This window comes from Salarias fasciatus, chromosome 18 (genome assembly GCF_902148845.1).
Source record: "Salarias fasciatus chromosome 18, fSalaFa1.1, whole genome shotgun sequence".
Classification (NCBI taxonomy): Eukaryota; Metazoa; Chordata; class Actinopteri; order Blenniiformes; family Blenniidae; genus Salarias; species Salarias fasciatus.
Window position 1 is genome coordinate 2,226,913 of NC_043762.1, and position 23,664 is coordinate 2,250,576.

At 45.3% G+C, this 23,664-nt stretch overlaps 1 protein-coding gene across 1 annotated transcript; it reads right to left on the reverse strand.

Annotated features, from left to right (window-relative positions):
- Positions 1-3,567: 3,567 nt before the first annotated feature.
- Positions 3,568-22,665, reverse strand: xkr4 (XK related 4). The gene is made up of 4 exons (XM_030115769.1): positions 21,784-22,665; positions 4,735-4,934; positions 4,257-4,611; positions 3,568-4,173 (listed from the first exon to the last, which is right to left on the reverse strand). The coding sequence occupies exons 1-4, from the start codon at positions 22,476-22,478 to the stop codon at positions 3,573-3,575; spliced, it is 1,851 nt and encodes a 616-aa protein (XP_029971629.1). The 5' UTR covers positions 22,479-22,665; the 3' UTR covers positions 3,568-3,572.
- Positions 22,666-23,664: the final 999 nt, after the last annotated feature.

Below are 23,664 nucleotides of genomic sequence, written 5' to 3' on the forward strand. Positions count from 1 at the left end.
TGCCTTGTTTTTTGTTTAGCCTCACTCATTACTGAAGCAAAAGCAGCTGATGTGAAACTGAAAACGTGAAATGACCCATTCCCACATCCGTCACCCTTTTCAATACATGCCTGAGACGACTGGTACACTGGTGTGGATGCTGGTGTTTGTAATGAGGTTTGTGTGCACGTAACTCAGTGTGTGTGTTTGTCTAGTTGTCTTTTAGCGTGCACAGTCCAATTTATAAATCAGCATTATGTTTGATGTCTTTAATCAAGGAACTGTTTTTCTGTTTCTGTGGTCACTCCCACCTGGGAGCAGCCGCTCAGCCAGCCAGTTCTGAAGTTATATTCTATCTATGCTATTCCGCACTGCAGAGTTTTCTTCCTGTAAGGAAAGTGATATAAATAAGGAAACTCTCACAAATGTCAGAATGCACACTTCAAGCATGTTGCACACACAAATTGTAAGAGTGAAGTTAAAATTTCCCCAGAAGACAGGATACTCACACAAATCGACCAAAAGCCTTTGTCGCCTCAGTTCTAACAGTGAGAAAGTGGACCGTTGGAAATGTGTTTGTAAAAGATTTGAAGCCTTTTTGGTTTGAGTTCTATAAGGTCAGCGTGTTGAGCTGTGGAGGACGAGCTGACCCGATCCACAGGGCGAAGAAACAGCAGCTGAAGATCAGTTTTCACTCTTTTCTTCACACATATGAGAAAATAAGGCTAAACTCCATGATTATCAGCAGGATTGTGCTTTTCTCTCCTCTGGCCCGTTGGGGTTGTTGGGTGGTGGGTGTGGTGGAGGCGGAGCGCCGCTCAGCTCAGAGGCTCTTCATCCACTTCCCAAATAAAACAAACAAAAAGAAACGGCTGCAGTTTAGGCCAAAGGTGAATCAATCTGAGCTATTTCCATACGGCAGATCTTCCTTCATCCACAATATCGCCATTTTTTCTACACGACTGAGCCCAGCACATAGAATCACTCACTTGTATGCTCAAATACAGACATGAGCATTTTCTGAATGAACATCATTCAGTCAGATTTCCTGATCTCTTTCCATTCACTCAAATATCAATAAATATTGATCATTTCTGATTGGTGAACAGAGTAGGTATTGGGACAGCTGACGGAAACAACCCAGGCTTTTACAGAAATCATCGTTTTGTGCATTCATTCCCTTGGTCTGCCTGCATTTTTCCACAAGACCCAAAGTAGTTTTGAATTGTTTTAGCGAACATGTTCATTTCAGAATGTGCTTTTCCTTCGTATGTACAGTAAATCTGACATCTGATTTGATGAAACTGTTTTTACCAATAACTGGGTCCATTTTCTCTCCAACCTGGGAGAAGGCAAAGAAAAAAAACCCAAAACTGTTTGAATCTCCACAGTAAACTCAAAACAAGGACAAATCATGAACAGAAACGCAGAGCAGACAGCAGTGGTGAGGCCTGAGGTTGGATCAGAAGCCTTTGATTGTGCTGGAGCCACCGGCCGGCCACCGCTCGCAGCTCACACAGGCGGGGTAACGGTGCTTTCCATTTCCCTCGGCCCTCAGAAATCCATGCCGCACGCTTCACATCAGTATCGTCAGTTTTCAGGCTGAAATCCTGCTTAAAGCTGTGATTTAATTCTGTTTTCACGTTACATTTAAATAACTCTTTGATGGAAATCTCAGAGCATGAAGCTGATGTTCTGGAGAATGACGCAGCGTGATTTTCAGCCAGAGCAGCTTCCCTGGACTGTTTTCAGACTGTAATGTGATCCAGTGAATGCTACTGTCCAACTTTTCTTCTTTAAGGAAGCGAGGCCATTCTAAGTTGGGATTTCTGAGCCCTGAGACAACTGGAGAGCAGGATCACTTCTCTTTTGTCTTTTGGGATGAATGCGGCTGTACAGCAGCACATGTGATGCATCAGTCTGTGCCAAGCAACAAACTGACCAAGGCATTCACAAGTTTTCACATCATCCAAAGTATCTGCAGAGATTTCAAATCCCCTCACAAGTGCCAAAATGTCCCAATTTCATTTGGTGAATGGATTGCATGGTAGCTCCAGGGGAAATTTAACCCGACGCTCACCAGGAGTTCCACAACATGCTGGACCTGTGCCAATCCAATCCCACGTGAGAATTCCTGTGAAACTTGCACTGAATTGCATATTTCAAGTGCCAGGTGAGAGAGAGAAGCTGGAGCGTATCTGTCTCAGAGTTAGCTATCACAACATGCATGACACTAACTTGAATTGAGACGTTACCATGACGACAGGAATGTTTTCCATGGAAGGGGATGAGCGCCGCGGCGTCATCCGCCATCGATGACAGCAAAGAGCAAGTACAGGCATCCAACCACACATCCTCCTGAGCTGCTTCGCTCGACCACACACTGCACCCCATAACACACACCACACACACACGCACACGCACACAAACATGACATATTGCCAACACATACACACTGAACTACAAATACCACATAATTACAATGACTTCAGTACCCTCTATTTCATCTCTAAAGTAAAAAAATGCTGCATTTATTGGAGTCCTGTACATCCTGGTGGTTGGTTTCGTTTGGCTGAGATGGCTGCTCGTCACGTGTCGGCTCACATGCTGTCTCCCCCCGGCGACTGCTGCGTCCTCCTGCTCTCCGCTGAACGCCGTCCTCCGCAGACGAGCAGAGCCTGGCGTCAGCGCTCAGCCGGGCTCCCAGACTCCACAGCCAATCGTTGAGTTAAGCTGCCAGGAAGATTTTTTTTTTTTCTTGGCATTGTGTGAGTTTGACCTCTCGAAGGAGAAAAAAAGACAGGTGTGCTCAGGTCTTTCCAGCTTTCACTCCTTTTTTTTCTCAATTTGGGGCTTTCCATCCAGCCAAGCTTGATTGATTTCATCCAAACGGAACAGAATGACTGAGTATAGATGCTACTTTGACCAGTGTCCTCTCCGAGTTCACTTTCTGACTGTCAGTGTCGATCAGTGAAAGGTTCAGGTCGGAGAAGAGCGTTTTGGGCAACGCGGCTGACTCCGAGCAGTTCCTCAGAAGCTGGAGCGGGTTTCTAAGGAACCTTTTTTTGGCACTAAGAGAACGGGAGTGATTCCAGTCATCACATAGCTGTCATTTGAGAAACCCACCCAGCTGAAGCAGCTGAGGGGCGACGCCATCATTCCAAATGATAGGACACCTTCCCACGAGGACAGACGTGACCGTTTCCAGCTTGTCTTCATGCTGAGTGAAGGATCGCTTCCTCTCCTCATCACAGAACAACCTTTTGGATGAATTCCTCTTGGATCTTTCAGTTTAGGACTTTTTTTCTGCTCCTCAGCTGCAGCGCCGTCCAGCCATCCTGTGGTTTTTCGGAACTTAAATTAATGGTAACAACCCAAAAAAAGAAAAACCCCACATAAAAACATCCAGTGACATCAGCTGAGCCGGATCACCTGGTGGTCCTGCAGGCTTCCTGGGTGGGCGCTCACTCCAGGGGATACAAAACAAAGACGGGAGTAGGACATGAAGAGTGACGTTGGTGGTAACACATTTTTATTGCCACAGTCGTTGCTGTGTTGGTGATAGTGGGACAGCCCCCCGACGCTGAGGGGAACTATAGCGTGGTTTCGTACTCCAGGCGCTCCTGCACCAGCGCATCATCTTTATACTGCAGCCGCGGAGGAGTCAGGGAGCAATCTATGGCCAGGATTGCTTTGCGTATACTGCGGTCGAGAACGTGGCGTTCCCAGGCTGGGTAATGGTTCCTACAAAGGTCGATCTTGATGACGGTCTCGTCTAGGCGCGGAGCGCGAGACGACGGCGTCGATGGCACTGTGGGTCGAACCTGAAAGACCGGCATGCAGCCGTCTCGCTCAGAGTACTTCCCCATGTCGCGCTCCAGGGTGGTGGTGGCTCCTCGGTTGGAGCGCAGTGAGTTGGTGGCGCCTTCCGATGGGAGTGTGGAGAACTGCGCGGTGGGATCCAGGTCCAGGCCCTGTCCGCTGGGCGAGCGGCCGAAGCGGGGCCCGTTGGGATGGAAGAAGGCGTAGTACATGAGCATGAAAACCACACCGGTGAGGAAACTGCTGAAAATGACGCAGAGCGCCGGCACTGCGAAGGCGTCGGTCGTGCTGGGCAACCGGTAGAGATACCACAACGCACTGAGAGCCGCGTTTTCCACCAGGATCACCAGGTAATAGATGAAAAGTCGACACCTGCACAGAGACAAGAGAGAAACGAGTCAGTGTTTTAATGAAACGATTCACTGCCAGCGCCTGACTGACTGTCGTGTTCTCACCTCGTCCGACCCTCCTTGACGTTGAACCAGGAAAAGATATATATTATGCCCACCACCATGTCAAACACAATCTCCTCCCACTTGCTGATGCAGAAGTCTGTCTCACAGTGGACAATCCAGAAGGTCATGATGCACCAGTGCAGGACGATGAAGATCCCAAAATAAAGCTGGAACACGGAGGCGAACAGGGCGAAGGTGATGACCCTGGCTGCGATGGTGAAGAAGTGCCAGCAGAACTGGATGATGACTGCCAGGTAGCTGATGGGCTTCTTGTCATCCCGAGACTCTCGTAAAGCCTTCTGGTAGGAGGCAAGGGCCCAGGCCAGAGAGACCAGGGAGGCCGCCGCAGTCATTCCTGCAAGAAGCATCAACACAATGACTTTAGAGCTTCTTCATCACAGTCAAAGACACGAAGACAGTTTGTAGTGTCTATCAGTGTATAGTGCATGTATGCACTGTGTGTGTGTGTGTGTGTTACCTTGCACAGCCTGGAGTTTGTGTGTCTGTATGATGATGCACAGCTGCAGCACCAACTGTGGAGCACTTTCCAAGAAGGTGGCCAGCAGATGCAGCATGCTGACGTCTGCAAACTCGTACACCATCCTCCAGTGGTAACGCCAGCGCTCCGTCTCGGCGCTCTGACGACTCCGAACTCCCAGGTAGATGGTGTGTAAATACCTGCAGGGCGACACAGACACAAGGCCAGCTCTCAGTGTCTGATGGTCAACGACACTGCGCAAAACATCCATGACAAAGGAAAAACACATCGCAATTTATTTTTTAAACTTTAAGGATAAATGCCAAGGACCCAAACCCATATCATATTTGAAACAGAGATTAAAAAACAAATTGATTGTCAAAAGTAAAATATTCTACCTTGAAATATTCTCTCACTCTCCAGTTAGCACTTCTCAAAAAGCTGCACACAGAGCAAGCAAACTGGAGAGCAACACCGTCAGATCGAAATCAAGCTGTGTGAATGGTTACTAATAACTAAAAACTTTTTCAACAAGTGAAAAACGAGTTCAGTGAAAACATCCTTCAATGTCAAATTGTGAAGTTGAAAAAAGAAATCCAATATATATGGTCATGAATAACAATTCAGAGAATGCTGTAGCCAAAAACAACAAAATTCTGTCCTCTGCAAATAAGTGCTTGAAATCAGTTGAGAAAAGGTTTTGAAATGTTTCCCCAGAGATTTCAGTCCTAAAACCAAAGGGCACAAAGGAGAAGAAGAAGAAAAACAGCAGTTTGTTCTCTTTCTGCTCAAGTGTGCACGTGTGCTTTGTTTGTCTTACAGGTGCCAGTCTTACCAGAGTGGAGGTAAACAAGCACATCGGGCATATTTTAACACGAAACTGACAACAATATGCATCACTTTACCACAGTGAAATCCACAAATTCAAGTTAAAGCTGCATCAAGGATGCAGTTCAAAATAGGGAAAGAAATAAATGCTTAAAATTATACAACAGCATCTGCTCCAACCAGTAAGCATCTAACATTTCAGCAAGACAATGTCAGACCACACGCTGCGCCCTGCAGTCCACATCTTAGAGTTAAACAACATTCCAGTTAGTTTACAGCAACATATAGATCCGATTCTGGAAACGATTGCTCAGGTGGAACTGTTGGGTTTTTTCTCTGTAAAAGTAAAAACAACTGACTGAGTTGTAGGTGACGCTTTATAGATAAGATGAATTGAATTGAAATGAAATCTACAGCAAACAATCCGCATATGATATTTATTGTTGCGATCTGCTGTTCAGCTTTCAAATGGCCGTTAAATACACTGGGGAGTTGCTGGTAAAACTGTGCCGTGAAATCATTTGGATTACACTTGAAGCTTGAGCGGACTGATTGTGGCCAGGGGGCCACAGATTTCACATCCCTGGAGGTTTACAGGGGATTATATGTGTACAGGAAATATTTCTGGAATCTGTGGATATTTGCATTTACCTGAGACGCTGAAACATATATTTTTTTCTACAAGTGTTATTGTTTTCTAAAACTTTTAAACTATTGTTTGCAGCATTTTTGGTGAATCCTCATTCATCTGCAGTTCTACAAGCTACATGTGTTCATTCATGTCACTAACCTGTGGTCTGTTAGGGTCAACAACTGTCTGATCTGAAAACACACTTTCCTTTTTGGTTTGGAAACAGCTGCTTAAAATTTATACAAATCTTTTCCGGGAATCAAATTAACAACAGAATAAAACAAAATAGTAACAATTTTTTTTCAGACTTTGTGCTTCATATTTCAAACGAGCATCAGACCGTTCTGTTTTTTTTTCCCCTGTGTTTTCTCCACGGTGTGATGAGAACGGGCTGGACACAGACATTCCCCACTCCAGTCCACTCAACTCCACCTGTACTACACCTTTAATGAAGTCACTTCATTATTACCTTTCGCTAATTTGTCTGTGACCTACATTTTGTTTCTCTCTCGCTCATTCCCGTTGTCTCTCTCCGTCTCCACCTCTGAAATATCAGCAGCACAGTGCAGTCATTTAGCAGAAGGCTAATGGGCCATGAAATTAAGTTCCATTGTCAGTTAGAGTTGGAAAATTAAATCTGGGCTGACGCCATTAAAGCTGCAGCCTGTTCATGGACAGATGGACCTGAGACATCTCTCACTCGCTGTTTGTGTGTGTGTGTAATGTGTATTTCTCACTGATGTGGGGGCCAGAATCTGTTCCTCTGTTCCTACAAGATCATCCTGGCGTCCCTGGTGGGGACAGTTATTCAGTTGCTAATAAAGACATGAGTTATGCTCAGTGTCAGGAAGGTTGTGGTTCTGGTTAAGTTTAGCATCGACAGGAAATTAATGAAGGAAATTAAAAAAAGTCCAAGACTTATAAGTGTTTCTTTCCCTTTTTTGAAATCCAAGTCTCTTCAATAGTTGACAGCAGATGGAGCGTGTTGGCTTTGACCTGGAAACCCACTATGCTTACATGAATTTGAACGATTAGATAAAGACTAAAGACAATAAAGGTTGTTTCCCCTTTCATCAAAGTCACATGTAAATTATTGATCGATAGAAGAGCATGGCTAAGGCAGAAATGGGCAGGACTTCAAGTGGAAAGTCCACTGGGAGAGGAAGGGGCTGACTTGGGATGGGTTGGCAGGTTTTAATCCCACAGCAGACAGGTCCCCACTGTGACACCTTGAGCATGACCCTTGACCCCCATCAGCTTCCATAGCACGTGAACGTGGCTGCCCACCACACCTGATACCTCAGACTGTTACAAATGATACGCCCGACTTTTTGGGCTTCTAAAAAATCTATGTTACATATGATCACATAAATACTCCATGTCGTAAGAAAGGCATAAGGATTCATCCTACTGGATGGGTTAATGTAGGAAAAAATATTCTCAAGGAAAGTAAGAATAGCTCATTGGGAATGATGACTTAGTTAACGAACAGCAGGAAAATAAAACTCAATGAGACCACAGAAAAAGCAAGTTGCAGGAATGTGACGTATTTGAGAGTGACCCTGTAAGCAGATCTTAAAATAAAAGAGGTCTGGCACATTATGAAGGGGGGTTTGCTTCATGATGCGTCAAATATTGGTCATTTTGATTCCATCTTAAAGTTTTGAGAGACTCTTTGAGTCAAGCGGTGACAATACAAGAGTAAAAAAAATTTAAAGTTAAAAAAAACAGTGGAGATGGAAGCAGGACAATGCAGAAGAAATTAATGAGAGGCTACTGTGAGATTATTAGACAGACCACGGCGAAAGGGTCAACTGAAATAGATTTCTTCAGTAATAAATGAGCTATGTAATGCACACAGCATTACTGGAATGACTTCATTAATAAAATTAATGTCTTTCCACCATATAGCCTGCTTAGAAAACACAATAAAATATGAAAGAGTGAAAAGAATGATATGAATGAAGTTTGGTTGAAGTAACAAACGCTGCCAGGTTCTCATCGTCAGTGTTATCTGCATTTCATTTAAGTTAGATTTTAAACATGAGGAAAACTTCAGTGGCCCGGTGATACACAGTGTTAAAATGTTTAAGAACGACAACAATGCTCATCTTTAACACACACACACACACACACACGAGGGATAGAAGTGAGGAGATATGGAGGGAGGGGAAGGAGGTCAGCTGTATTTAGAAGGGGAGGCTGCAAATGCTGAACTTCACCCACGAAAGAGGACTGTTTTCAGAAAAGTTTTCACCTCTTTAAACTATGGCTGATTCCCCATCACAGCTGCATTATGGGAGACTACGTTTTCCACTGATCTGAGCTCATGATTACACACAACAACAAGATCAAGAGAAGCTTCATCAGCACCAACCTGGAAAGGAAGTCCACATCAAGTTCAGCACCATGGACAGTTACACTATGACAGTGACACTAAGTTCAGAACTGTACGGTGCAGTGATTAGCACTCTCACCTCACAGCAAGAAGGTCTTGCTGTGAGGCAAGGTTCAAACATTGGGGCCTGGGGCCTTTCTTTGTGGCGACTGCATGTTCTCCCTTTTTTTGTGTGTGTGTGTGTGTGTGTGGATTCCCTCCAGGTACTCCAGCTTCCTTCCACAGTCCAAAAACAAGCATGTCAGGTTAATTGGTCACCCTAAATTGGCCGGAGGCATGAGGTGTGCATAGCTGTCTGACCCTATATGCTGGCCCTGTGAAAGACTGGCAACCTGTCCAGGGTGGAACCTGCCTCGCCCAAAGCAGCTGGAATTGGCTCCAGCCCGCTGCAACCCTGAAAAAAGGACAAGCAGCTTGGAAAATGAATGAAGGCTTCAGAACCATGGACAGTCATACTGTGGCAAACATTACGGTTGAAAAGTTCAGCACCATGGACAGTTACACTGCCACACAGCGTAATGTCGAGATGTTCAGCACCATGGACAGTTACTCTGTGACACGTTGTTTACTGCAGGGGTTTCCAAACTCAGCCCTCAAGAGCCAACATCCTGTATCTATGCAGTGAGAGCTGATTGCAATGAGAGCTCATTACTGGGCTAATATCAGAATCTAATAATGCAACAAAAAGAGTAAAAAAAAACATGCGATAGATGTGTTAAAGCATTTGTTACATCAACCAAATGTTAATCAAAAGATTGTTTATTTTAACTCTTTAATTCTTTGTTGTGTTTTCAAAGCAGCCCATATGGTACAAATACATTAATTCTAATATTGAGGTTGCTATTCCAGTAATGCTATGTGCATTACATGATGCATTTATCCCAGGTGGAAATGATTAAAGCTGACCCTTTAACTCTTCTGTTGTTCTGAATCTAATAATGCCACAGTAGTTACATTATTTTCTGCTGCGATGTCTCACTTCCATCTCCACCAGCTTTTTTTTTCACTACTTGACACAAAGATTGTCTCAAAAATTTTAGGTGAAATAAAAATGACTCATATTTCACCCATCATGAAGCATACCCCCCACCGTCATTGTGTGCCAGACCTCTTGGCATTGAAAGATCTGCTGATAGGGTCACTTTCATACCTCACATTCCTGCGACTTGCTTTTTCTGTGGTTTCATTGAAACGGTGGGAGAAAAACGGGCTGCATTTGAATCCAGACGTTCTTGCTGTGAGATGACAGTTCGAACCACTGCACCACCGTGTGGTGCTGTGTGCCCAATTTGTTCCGGAACCTGATGAGGTCAAAGGTCATGCTCATGGTGCTACAGTTTTGACCTGTCTGCTGTGGGATTCAGTAACATGCATGGTCTAACATGGTTTTAGTGATTGCAGGATTAAGATGTGGTCATAGGCCAAAGGTCACAATTAGGTCCAGGGTGAAGTTTTTTAAGGGGCTGTATCATGCTGTTTTAGCTCGTCCAAACCCTAGAAATGGCATTAACATGGTAATAGTTTATTTTTGGCGATAAGGAAAAGTCATTTTGTGTGAAATAAAAGATTTTCTGGGGCTAATTCTGAACCTGGAAGAGAAAACGCTCTGTTTCACTGAAAATCCCGCCTCTCCCCCTGTGGACTTTGACTGACAGCAAACTTCAACCAATCAGCACTTCAAAACAAATACGCTAGCTAGCTTTAGCTCTTTAGCTCTAGCTTCTCTACAGCAGACACGCGAAAACGTCTTTTCCTGTTAGAAACTCACCAAGCGCAGACCCTTCAGACCCTTCAGACCCTTCAAACCCTCCAGACCCTTCAGACCCTTCAGACCCTTCAGACCCTCCAGAACCTTCAGACCCTTCAGACCCTTCAGACCCTTCAGACCCTTCAGACCCTCCAGACCCTTCAGACCCTTCAGACCCTTCAGACCCTTCAGACCCTCCAGAACCTTCAGACCCTCCAGACCCTTAAGACCCTTCAGACCCTTCAGACCCTCCAGACCCTCCAGACCCTTCAGACCCTCCAGACCCTTCAGACCCTTCAGACCCTCCAGACCCTTAAGACCCTTCAGACCCTTCAGACCCTCCAGACCCTCCAGACCCTTCAGACCCTCCAGACCCTTCAGACCCTCCAGACCCTCCAGACCCTTCAGACCCTTCAGACCCTCCAGACCCTTCAGACCCTCCAGACCCTTCAGACCCTCCAGACCCTCCAGACCCTTCAGACCCTTCAGACCCTCCAGACCCTCCAGACCCTTCAGACCCTTCAGACCCTCCAGACCCTTCAGACCCTCCAGACCCTTCAGACCCTCCAGACCCTCCAGACCCTTCAGACCCTTCAGACCCTTTAGACTCTTGCTCTTGCTTGACTGTTGCTTTCAGACGATGGTTAAAGAGTTACAAAAAGCGGCAACACTGATTGCCGAGGGCCTGCGGGGGGGGGGGGGGGGGGGGGGGGGGGGGTGCATCTTCTCTGTGTGACGTCAACATGGGGAACAGAGCGTTCTCACGGTGGGAGGGGCTGCCTCTCTGAGCAGCAGAAACAGGAGGAAAGCTTAAACACAGGCACGAAGGAAAAAAACCCTTTGTGGGTGTTTTTGGTGAGAACATAACTATATAACAAGGTTAAAACATACAAAAAGTGAATTTTGCATGATACAGCCCCTTTAAGCACTTACAGTCTGATTTATAACGTGTGCTACATCACATGTCCATGCAAACTGACTGCTGTCCTGTAAAGAACATCCAGGTCATTTAATGTCATGTTCAACCTTCCAACACATTGTCATCATCATCATCATCATCATCATCGTCATCATCATCACCACCATCATCATCATCATCAACAACACTGCCGCTGTTACCATGGTAATGCTGGTCTACTCTAACAGCATAAATCTGGCTGATCAGATGTCTGTTTTACAAAGCCCTCATTGTCATGTGATTCCAGATTGAATCGTTTCTGGATGAAAAGTCACTCGATGGCTTAAATAAGAAACTGCTCTGCTGATGTGCACCCATGAAGCTCGAGTTCCAGCTGCAACTCAAAAAACTAAAGGAAGCAAGTAGTAATTAAGTAATTTTTGACATTTTTGAAAAGTCAACAAAGAGAGCCGCCACCAGACACACAAAGTGGCTCCAGTAGAATGGGTGTCACCCAACTTCACAATGCAGCCAAACCTATAAAGTTTTAACATTCAAATAAAACATGGAGTGCACTTTGTGACACTGCAGTGAATCGATCCCCTGACAAACACGACTTTACTTATAAAACCTCCTGAGAAGTATCAATGCGCTTTACAAGGTCTGTCACATGCATTCACTTACAATTATGCACACACGCACACACTTTGGACATGACTAAACCTGCTGCATCTGAATCAGTCCGGCAGCTTTAGATTACTTCTTACTCACAGTGTCGCCCATCCTGTCTGACCGCCCGATAGTCGGCCAGGACAGTGTGAGTGTGTGAATCATGTGATTTGACTTTACAGAGCAGACGATCAACAGTGTGAGTTAAAGTTTGGCAACAATTTATTCCAAACAAGTTCAGTGTTAGTCAGAGTAACTCAGTCAGGTCACTGGACGTGACCATATGTCTGTTGAAACGCCTCCCTTCCAAGAGATACTGGATGAGTAAATGTAGCTGACCTGCTTCAAACTGGACAAATGAGAACATGCACAGACATTGATGAGTCTAAACTAAACTAAACCAAACTAAATTAAACTAAACTAAACTATCTAAACTATACTAACTAAATACTAGTTTCAATACTAAACTATCCACAAAGCTGCCCTAGGAGCTAGAATGCTGTGGGAAGTACGGTGCACTGAGCCCTGTCCTCTAATGTCTGAATGTTATTCCCTTTAGTCCGTTCATTGCTTTTCACCTGCTGTCCCCCCTTCGAGGGGGAGTCTTCTCCAGTTTCAGTTGCTGACTCCACTATTACGAGGGCCTACGAACAAGCTCCGTCCGGACCGGGAGGACACTCCTGTCGGTCCTGCCCGCGGACTGGCTTCAGTTCTACCTCTGGGATCCGTAGTTCCTGTGCTGGACCGTCCAACAGACTGTCCTCAACATAGTCCTAGGCTTTACTTCTTATTGTCTCATGCTTGCTGTTGCCAAAGCTGTCCGTCCCTGGGAGAGGGATCCCTCCATACTGTGGTTCTCCCCAAGATTTCTTCTTCTCCCACTGGGTTTCTGGAGTTTTTTCTTGCCGGATGTGAGGGTCTAAGGCGGTGGTTGCTTCGTTTTGTCTCGTTACTGTGAATTTGACATATTAATATTATGCTTATTCACTGTTTTTATTTTTACCAAGCAATGTAACATCTTGAAGCCTCTGAGGCAGCTGCTGTTGTGATACTGGGCTATACAAAAATACATTGATTGAAAATTGATTGAGGACCAGCAGTCCAGTGAAATGTAAAATGATTCTAAAGATGTTTTGTATTGTATTGTACTTATTCATTCATTTCAGGCAATTACTATACAATAATGCACAAAGAAAAGGAAACATATTCACAGGAGCAATAAACAATATAACAAGTAACCAAATAACAGGATTTAATTATGCCTGAAAGGGAGTGGGAGGAAGAAAACTTATTTAATCCCACCCCCGATTGTCCTTAATATAATTGGAAAAAAAAATTCACTTCCATAGTTTCACTTCCATATACACACATGGAGAATAATAATTCATTAATTTGGATCTATATAACAAAAAATTGAAACAAGGTGGCGTTACCATTGATAACAGATAACATATACATACTTGAATCCAAGTATACCAACAATGGTAATGAGCAGTATACCAGGAATGGTAAAGAAGCAACAGAAACACAGTCAGTGATGTTGATGTGAATTCAAGACCCACACTGTGTGTACTGCGACCAAACTCTACGTTTATATTGCAGTTTGAATCTATGAACATTTTGGCATTGCTTGTGTTGAGTGTCCAGGTTGTTCCACAACTTAACCCCACATACGGATACACAAAAACGTTTACGGGTAGATTTTGTTTCTGGTATTTTGAAATTTCCATACCCTCTTAAATTATGAACTGTCCCTTTTAATTTGAAGAACTGTTGTATATTATTTGGCAATGTTTTATTAAATGCTTTGTACATAATAATTGAGGTGTTATATTTCACAAGATCATTGATTTTTAATAACCTAGACTGAATAAAAAGATTGTGAGTATGTTCTAGAAATCTAACCTTGTGTATGATCCGCACGGCTCGTTTCTGCAGTATGACTCGGGGATTTATTGCGCACCGGTAAGTGTTCCCCCACACCTCCACACAATACGTGAGGTATGGGAGTACCAGCGTACAGTACAGAGTACAGAGGGCATGAGCATCAAGGCATTGTTTTACTTTGTTTATAATATAGAGGCTTTTGGATATTTTTGTTTATATATGTTTAATATGTGCTTTCAAGACAATTTATGATCAATTACTATACCTAAAAATTTATTCTCACAAACATTTTCAATTTCAGTACCTTCAATAACTATTTGCTGAAATGACTTTGTTGTAGAATTACCAAACATCATTACTTTAGTTTTACTTATATTTAGAGACAGTTTATTTATGTCCATCCAGTTTTTTATTTTATTGAGTTCCCTGTTCACAGTTTGTACAAGCTCATTGTAATCATTACTACTATAGAATATATTTGTGTCAGCCGCAAAAAGAATGAGTTTTAGGGATTGAGATACATTAAAAATATCATTGATGTACAAATTAAATAGTTTTGGCCCTAAGACGGATCCCTGGGGGACACCACAAACAATGCCAAGCTGCTCGGATACATGCTTCCCCATTTTTACAAACTGTACCCTTCCTGTCAAATAGCTTTTGATCCAGTCCCCAGCTACACCTCTAATCCCATATTTTTCCAGTTTATTTACTAAGATAACGTGATTGATTGTGTCGAATGCTTTTTTGAGATCAATGAAGACACCAACTGCAATTTTTTTTCTGATCCAGTGCATTAGTAATTTCTTCAGTGGCTTCAATTAGTGCCATTGAGGTGGTTCGCTTGGCTCTAAAACCATACTGACCATCATTCATTATGTTATGTTTGTCTAGGAACTTATCAATTTTTGAAAATTGTGGAAATAGTGAAATCGGTCTATAATTTGTGAACCAGTGTTTGTTACCATTTTTGAATACTGGAATTACTTTTGCGATTTTCATTCTGTTTGGAAAACGGCCAGACTGAAATGATGAGTTACAAATATATGTGAACGGTTTTGCAATATTAAAAATTACATTTTTAACTAAGAATGTGTCAATATTGTGATAGTCGGTGGAGAACTTATTTTTAGATTTCAGTACTGTATCTATAACCTCCTGCATGTTAATGGTTTCTTTGAGGAGTCCTTGGCAAATATAGGTGGCAAAAAGAGGCAGAATCCAGAATTATTTGTGATTACATGATAAATGTTGACATCTCAGTGATCTCCTGAAGCTACAAAACCCTTCACAGCCGCTCACATGATGGATTTCACCTGTTTGTGCAGAAAGCCTCATCTGGGTGCAGTGAAGACTGTGAATATGGACTTAAGACTTGTCTGTATTCTTGGTTCTGTTGTTTTCTGATTGAAAGTATCATGTTTATAAGTACTTGAACAAAGCAACATCATCTTGTTCAATGAATCTCAATCAAAATGGTTGAAACAAATTAAGGCTATCAGCAGAAGACAGGCTTGAATCAGGCATCAGAAAGTCTCACTGAAGAGAAGAGGTTTTGCACTGACAGAGCAGCTTCAACTCTGAGCTTCACAATTTCAGTTACATTCACACATCAGTGGAAACCAAGCCGGCATGCAGGTCAGCCATCAGGAACAGCAGAGTGTTGTGGGAGAACAACTTAATATATGGACTTGAGGAGACAGAGATCAAACCACTACCTCTGGACTGTGTGTGTGTGTGTGTGTGTGTGTGTGTGTGTGAGTGTAGGGTGTGCATGTGTGCGAGTCAATGAGTAAAACACTTTAAGTTAGCAGCAGAGTTCAGCACCACTCCCCTGAATGCCCCAGCAAAGTGTGCACCATGTTTTAGCAACATTATGACAACGACTGTCTCCTAAAGTTCTGCCAAAAAAAGGGGAAATTTTCCAGGTCACATAAGAACATCTTGAACAAAGAGGATTCGTGCACTGTGTGTCTGACCAGATGGAGCAGCAGCCAAGGTGGGGTGCAGCAAAGGCTGCAAGCAGCAGCAGCAGCAGCAGCAGCAGCAAGTGATTTCCATTGATAGCAAGTTCCATCAGCGGCGAGCTGGATACCACCAGGCCCAGCATCCAACAGCTAGTTTGGCAACACCAGCAGGTCCCACCTGTAGCTAGCCTGCCAACATCAACACATCCAACAGGCTCAGGCTCCAGCAGCCACCAGCAGCTCAGAGCAGCATCAGGAGGACTGTGTGGAGGAGTCTGGACTGCCTGCTGGGACACGAACAGCTGCAGTCTGGAGCCTGTCTGGTGAGGAGCAGCTGCAGAGGTTGTATCATGACACAAAGCTTGTTGAGGAAAGAGTTCACTGCACTGCTACAACAGCGGCAAGACCAGTGTTGGCAAACAAACACCTTAAGATATGTGAACGTGTCCTGCTCTCACAGCTAAAGTGGAATATCTGGCTTTGTTCAGTGACTTTGTATCAGCAGACGTAGCTCGTGTGTTGGGTGATGTTACACTTGGTAAAGCCAAAGCCATTCAAAAGCCGCATATTTGCATCTTTATGTGAAGAAATGGGAGCTGAAGTCAGACTGCTCTCACTTGATCAAGTGGATATGAGCTACAGGAAAACCTTTGAATGTTTCTGTCTGATCAAATGTGCTGTGATGCAAAGTTAACTGAAAGTTCTGAGTGGAGTGAGGCTGGCTGACCTGCCGGATAGATTTCAGCATTTGTGAGAACTCAAGGCACAAACACGAGTCTAAAATGAAAACCTACTCACAAGCACACAGTCTAAATGCATTCTGTTCAAAGGTGCACCTCTATCAACAACATCCTGGCACGTTCCCCCTCATCCAGAAATGACAAGATGTCCACACTGCTGCTCGGTGAACCCCAGGCCCTGGCTCCACGCTGAGTAAATTCAGAAATCATATTTGTCCCATTTTTTGTATCAATAAAATACTTTTACTACATAATTTTACACTTAAATATATTTGTAAGAATAGAATCTGTACAAAAAAAAAATCTAAATATTGTCATGAGATGAGCTGTATTAAGCTACAATGTGTCATCCTGTTACTTTTTTGATCGACAGTGTGCTGCCACATATTTTGACTGTAAAAAATGCACCATGGCACAAAACAGGTTGAAACAGACTGATCTAATAATAAATCAGTCTCCATGACAGGACTGTCATCTGGGAATCCAACGCAGACAGAGGACAACAAACGTGGCATGTCTAATTAGCAGGGGGAGAATCTCACAAATGTGACGGCAGGTAACGAAGACTGGAGGGAGACGCACTGGGGCAAAAGCACAGAAAATACAACTGGAGACATGAGGAGAATGACAAGCCATGAAACGATACCACAGGAACTTTATCAACAGAAAACAACCACAACAAGGTGGAAATGCAATCATATACAAAAAAAAAACAGAAAAACAAAGCAAGCAAACACAAAGTTGTGAGTGAACAGGATGTGACATTAGAAGACCCAATCATAAACAACACAAATGTTTTATGGACTTTCTAATATGTTTTGTACAATATCCATGGCGCCAAAAGCACAAAATCAATACTGTGCAATATTTTGTGCATCTGCATCCATTTTTTGCTTGTTTTAATACGTCTGGTGATGAACAGAGTTCATGATCAGCAGCAGCATGATGAAAAAAAACGAAGAGTAGTTGATTTTAACAGAAGATCAGAACATCCTCAAACTAGTTTCAATAACACTGAGGGATTATGGTTTGTAGGAAAACTCACAGTCCCACTGTAATGCTGGAAACTTGTCTGTGGCGGTGAAATAGCGTGAGAGTCTGTCCTAACCTGCAGCAGACGGAGAGATCCGATCTGTCGACCCCCCTCTCCTGCTGGCACAAAGACTCTGAATAATGCAGGACTCCTCCCAGCTGAGGTGTGTCAGTGTTGTCACGTGGGATTTGAAACATCCAGGCTCCAGTCACATGATCAATCATTCACCTCCGACTCTATCGAACCAGAGACTCCTTGGATGTGATGCAGAAATTTAGAAGAAAAAAAAGAGAATATGATTGCTAAATGTTTGTGTCTTGAATGAAGCACTGAAGTGAAAAGTCAACAAAACTGACTTGACATACAGCACAGCATTTATACAGTTATTGAGCTGTCCTGCTGTCTAAAACATGTATTCAAAAGTGAGCTAAGAACTTCGGTCGAGTCATCCCACCTATAACACCAGCATGTTATATTACGCTACACAACGTTATTATGTTGTGTAGCGTTGAGTGACAATATCATCAGCCAATCACATTCTGATGTATTATTGACACCTAAAAAACTCAGCAAATTAAACGACAATGCGAGCCGCTGAATCACTGAGCCACCTCAGAGACACTTTCCTAAAATATATCAGCAACAGTCAGTCCTTCTTCAATTTACTGTATTTCCTAAGAACCATGAAGTTAAACCATTACTTCCCCGATTCCGTGATTCTGTGGACTTCCTTTGCTACTTTCAGTAATGAACGGTGAGCTGGACAAAACAAGGACAGGAAGATAGTCGGCTTCAGCTGAAGCCTGTGTCTCATGGTGACTAAAGTGTTTATACTGTTGTCGATATCTGTGAACACGACTGAAATAAAGTGAAACTGCAACTGAACTGAAAACACATTTGTTCCCACGTTTCTTGCTGTGTAATCGTCACACAGAGGAGATCAAATTCACCAGGCTGGAGCAGAGTGTGGGACACGCCCAGGCCGAGCAGCCCCATATGACCCCAGGCTATGGTTTGACAGCAGCTGATGAACGTATAGAAGTCCGACTCAGGCTGAGCGACCGGTGCAGACTCTTGGTACTCATCGCTGGAACTGACTGATCAGAGGGAGTGTCCACCATAAATGGGTTGCCAGTCCATCGCAGTGACAACACAGAGATCAGCGACCTCTTCTCCTTCACTACAATGGGTAATTGTAGTAGTTGTTTACCCGCGGCTGCCAAACGCTCCATAAATCCGCCGAAGCCCTGCGGCCAAACCGCAGCTAATAGATCATGGATCGAGTGTATTAACGCAATGAGACAGGGCTGTCAGCGACAGCAGCTCATCCACTGACAGGAGGAGGACTGGCGCTGTGTGAGCTGATCTCTGGTCAGCACACACTCAAACCGAGACGAAATGACGTATCAGTGATGTGACTACAAAACAAACCCCACACGAGAAGCATCCGGACGATTCTGTTTAAACCTGACAAGAAAAAGAGCTCTGGAAACAAATACAAGAAAATAAACAGAACTGACTCCGTCTGCAATGTCTCAGGGATGTGTGTGTGTGTGTGTGTGTGATAATTGTAAGGGTTTCTTCTAAGCTTGTTTAAATGTTGCCTTAAACAACATACATTTCAATTTAATACCAAACCTTCTATGAGTTTTTTTTAAATATATATCAAATGATCTTCTTGTTATGGCTGTCTGAAACCCACAGGTAAAAAACATAATCAGAACTCTTCTAGAGTTCATTTATAATTTATAGTCTGCAACTGTCACAACCTTTATCATCATAATTCAACTGTTGTCATCTTTAGCTTGTTTATATAAATTCAAATCAACATAATAAACAAATATCAGCAAAACCTGTCTTTTCTCGTTCATTTGACATCAATAACCGTTACTCTGATTCTGTTGGTTGGTTTGATTACTACTCAGTTTACCGGTTGTGAATACATGATTGCTTTACTGAATGTCTTGTTTCCCGCTTGATGTCATTGTTTAGATAACTGAGTTCAAATGTGTGTATTTAATAATAGCTAAAGCTGACTATCTCATGTTCAGACCAAATCTATTCTGTGTTCCATTTTCCAACAAACTACCATGCACGCCCTAAACATCCGGATATACCTTTTACCAGTGCAGGGTTCTCTGTGTCTGATATTTAGAAGTGTTTTTTTTTTCCTCAAGGCCATTGTTTTGAAATTTCTACCTGCTCTTTGCGGCTGTACATTGAGCACTCTATGATGAGCCGCGTGGTTCGGTATTTACCAGGGATACCTCTTGTTTAAAGGACGAGCACTAACCTTTAGTGACTAGCCGATACACTCAGTACCGATACGACTACTTAATAAATGCCGTTAGGCCTGATTAATTGTCCTCGCTCAAACGATATGCAGGGGCTTTGCGATTCTACAAACCACCTCTGCACAGCTTCTGTGTTGACAGTATGAGCACCTTGAACAGCAGCAAATCGCAGTGCGCAGCGTCTATCTATGCACTGTGACATGCGTACTGCAGACTGTAGGCAGAGCTCGCTGTGTGCCGCCACCAGCTCCAGCTGTTAACAACCCAACAGTCGGTCTTTAATCATGTTTCTTTAAGCATGTAGCATCGCTGGTTGTGTGAGGACAAAAACTCTGTAGCATGTAGCATGTAGTGAAATGGAAAATTTTGATTTCAGCTTCCCAGAGACGCTGTGAGAAGGTCACACGGCTTCTCACAAACTCTGATCTGAGACACAACAAGTGCAGTTCCTGTGAATACTGTCTACATAACCTGGGCTGACTGAATGGAGGGCACAGAAGGTTGGAGTTATGTGCTGAGCAGCTGAACTACTTGCTGGATGATATCAGGGATCATTTTCCAAGTACGAGTAAAAATACTGCAGGCAGTATCGGAACCGATACCTATTATTGGTACTGGTACTGGTGCATCCCAGTGTGGACATAAACCTTGATTCAGTGTGATGTCAGGCTCGGCCTGATGAGTGAACTGGCGTGAAAGCAACCTTACCTTCTGTCATTCCCAAGCAGTACTGAGCAGTCTGAGCTCTGGGGCAGGACACTCTGCTGATGAATGAATGTGGTGTAGAAATGATACAATATTCAGAAAGCAGGGCGAAGATGCCGCGTTGTTATCAGTGGACTGACTCTGACATGACAGAAATGCAAATAGCGACTGGTTGGAGCCAAAATATTAAGCTGATCTCTGAATGCACAACATGCTGAACCTTAAAGTATCTGAACTGAATAATAAAAGACAGAAAAAAACCTTTCTGGGACTTTTGGAAACAGCATGTCAGTTTCGATCCATCCTGCCTTGAACCTGTGGTTCAGGCTGGTGCTGCTGATGTGATGGTGTGGGGGAGATTTTATCCAAACACTTATATCTTCTTTGTATGAACTCATCATTGTTTCAACCCCACATTTTACCTCAGTACTGATGCTGAGCATGTCTTCGCCTTTATGAGAGAGTGTATCGGCGGCTCCCAAGACGCCAGACTGCTTTCTTGAGCACTGCACTGAGTTTACTGGACTTAAATGACCTCCCCAACCACATGGGGTGGTGGAATGAAATGGAAATGCACGCGACAAATCTGCAGCAACTGTGTGATCCTGTCATGCCGATAAGGAGCAAAAACTGTGAAATGTTCTCTGGTGTCATTTTGAATCTATGAATGCAGACTTTTTTCTGTATTTCTGACAATAACATACGCTGCTTTCATTTTGAACTTGGTCTCTTTTTGTAAGAACAACGTGAAATTGCTCAAACGTGCAATTTGTGCAATTTCATCTTGCACATCTTGTGCGTGTGTGTGCGTGTGTGTGTGTGTGTGTGTGTGTGTGTGTGTGTGTGTGTGTGTGTGTGTGGTGGGGGGGTTCAGATTGTGTCTGACAGTGGATCGGTTATCTGTTTCTGTGAGAGAGGGGGGAGGGCTACATCCAGAGGACCCCTGTGTTTCCCACCTATGTACCTTTCTGACTGTAAGTGTGTACACCTGCTAGTGCTGTATGGCCATGGACACACACACACACACACACACACACACACACACACACACACACACACACACACTGGTAAGTGTTCATCCTGTGGGTGGGGAGCATGCACCTGGTAGCCATGATCTGGGAATCTTCCGCTGTGATGTGAAGATGACCACCAGCTGCTGGAGCAGCCCTGACTAATTCATTCACACACATCCATTCACGCACGGCACCATGTCAGCCCCCGCAGGGCCTCCCCGTCCCAGCCTCTGCCCTACCTCCATATCTGGCCCAGCTGGAGGATGTGGATGAGGGACTGTCCGAACCAGACGCAGAAGGAGTAGTACGGGGACCTCCTGGCGGCCCGGCCGCCCTGCGCCGTGCTGGCCGTGCTGTTGGTGGTGGTGTTCTTGCTGGCGGTCGACGCCTGCCTCTGCGGCGTGGCCGGGTGATGCTGGGCTGTAACGTCGCCGTGCGAGGCCGAGCCGCTCAGCAGCTTGTTCCCGTCCATGTGGGAGCAGTCGGCGGCGGGATCTGCCCCGTCGTCGGTGCTGAAGTCGTGGACGAACCACCTGAAGCTGAAGAGCTGGACCGAGAAGGAGCCGAGCACCACGAAGAAGAGCGTCAGGCCGAACCACCAGTACTCGCGGCGGAGGTAGTAGTCGACCGAGAGCCACACGTCGGTGCCGACGTCGGCTAGATACACGGCCACTGCGGCCACGATCCACAAGCAGTCCCACACCGTGTACTTCTGCTGCGCCCTGCCCAGGCGAAGGCACGTCGAGGTGGCGCCTCCGCCGCCGCAGCACCGCGACTCCCCGTTGGCGAAGTCCGCTTCCCCGGTGCCCGCAGAGTCCGGCAGGCCGCCCGGGTGGAGCCCCTGCACCGAGCCCGAGTGCTCCGAGTTCTGCAAGGGGGTGAAGGCCACGTCGCTCTTCTTCATCTTCAGGACCCCGTCCGACTTGGCGGCCATTATCGGGCTGTTGGAATCTTAGAGGGAGATGTTCGCTCCGGTCCTCCCTCCTCCTGCCGCGTCCCCCTGCCTCGCTCCGTCGACACCCTTCTGCGTGTCGCTCCTACTCCTCCTCCTTTCTGGGCAGGACTAGCTCCTCCACACGGCCGCCTGCTCATCATCCAGAATAGAGGTGAAATGGGAGAGCCAGCCTGCTCCGGGGGTTCGCTCCATATCACGGCTTTATTCTCCCGGTGCTGAGAGGGCTTCCCCGCTGCTTTCCTCCTCCCTACCGGGGGGAACCGGCGCTCTGCGGCTCGTCAGTCGCTGCCCTCGATGAGTCCTGATGCCGAGGCCGATGTTGGAGGTGGAGATGGAGACGAGAGTGCAGGGATAGGAGGAGGTGGTGGAGGAGGAGGAGGAGGACGCTGCAGCCATCTGCTTCTTCTACGCTCCGACTGGAAACGATGACATCACCTCCCCTCCTCTGCCCCCCTCTACCCCTCCTCCTTTCAACTCCTCCTCTCCCCCTCTCCCCCTCTCCTCCTCCCTTCTCCTCCTCTCTCCTCCTCCCTTCTCCTCCTCTCTCCTCCTCTCATCATCCTTCCTGTTCTTTTGTCCCCCTTCTCCTCCTCTCTCCTCCTCCTCTCTCCTCCTCTCTTCTCCTCCTCTCTTCTCCTCCTCTCTCCTCCTCCTCTCTCTGCTCCTCTTCTCCTCCTCTCTCCTCCTCCTCTCTCCTCCTCTCTCCTCCTCCTCTCTTCTCCTCCCCCCTTCTCCTCCTCCTCTCTCCTCCTCTCTCCTCCTCCTCTCTTCTCCTCCTCTCTCCTCCTCCTCTCTCTGCTCCTCTTCTCCTCCTCTCTCCTCCTCCTCTCTCCTCCTCTCTCCTCCTCCTCTCTTCTCCTCCCCCCTTCTCCTCCTCCTCTCTCCTCCTCTCTCCTCCTCCTCTCTTCTCCTCCTCTCTCCTCCTCCTCTCTCTGCTCCTCTTCTCCTCCTCTCTCCTCCTCCTCTCTCCTCCTCCTCTCTCTGCTCCTCTTCTCCTCAGCTTCTTGCTCATGCACAGTTTAAGTCCAGAGAACACCTGAAAAATATATTTTTCTTCCAACTCCAGCCAGACCCGCCGTGGATTCGGACCTCCAGCAGCTCCGGAGTCCTGCAGGGGCTCCGCTCTCTTTCAGCACCATGGACAGTTCCCTCGACCACTCCTCAG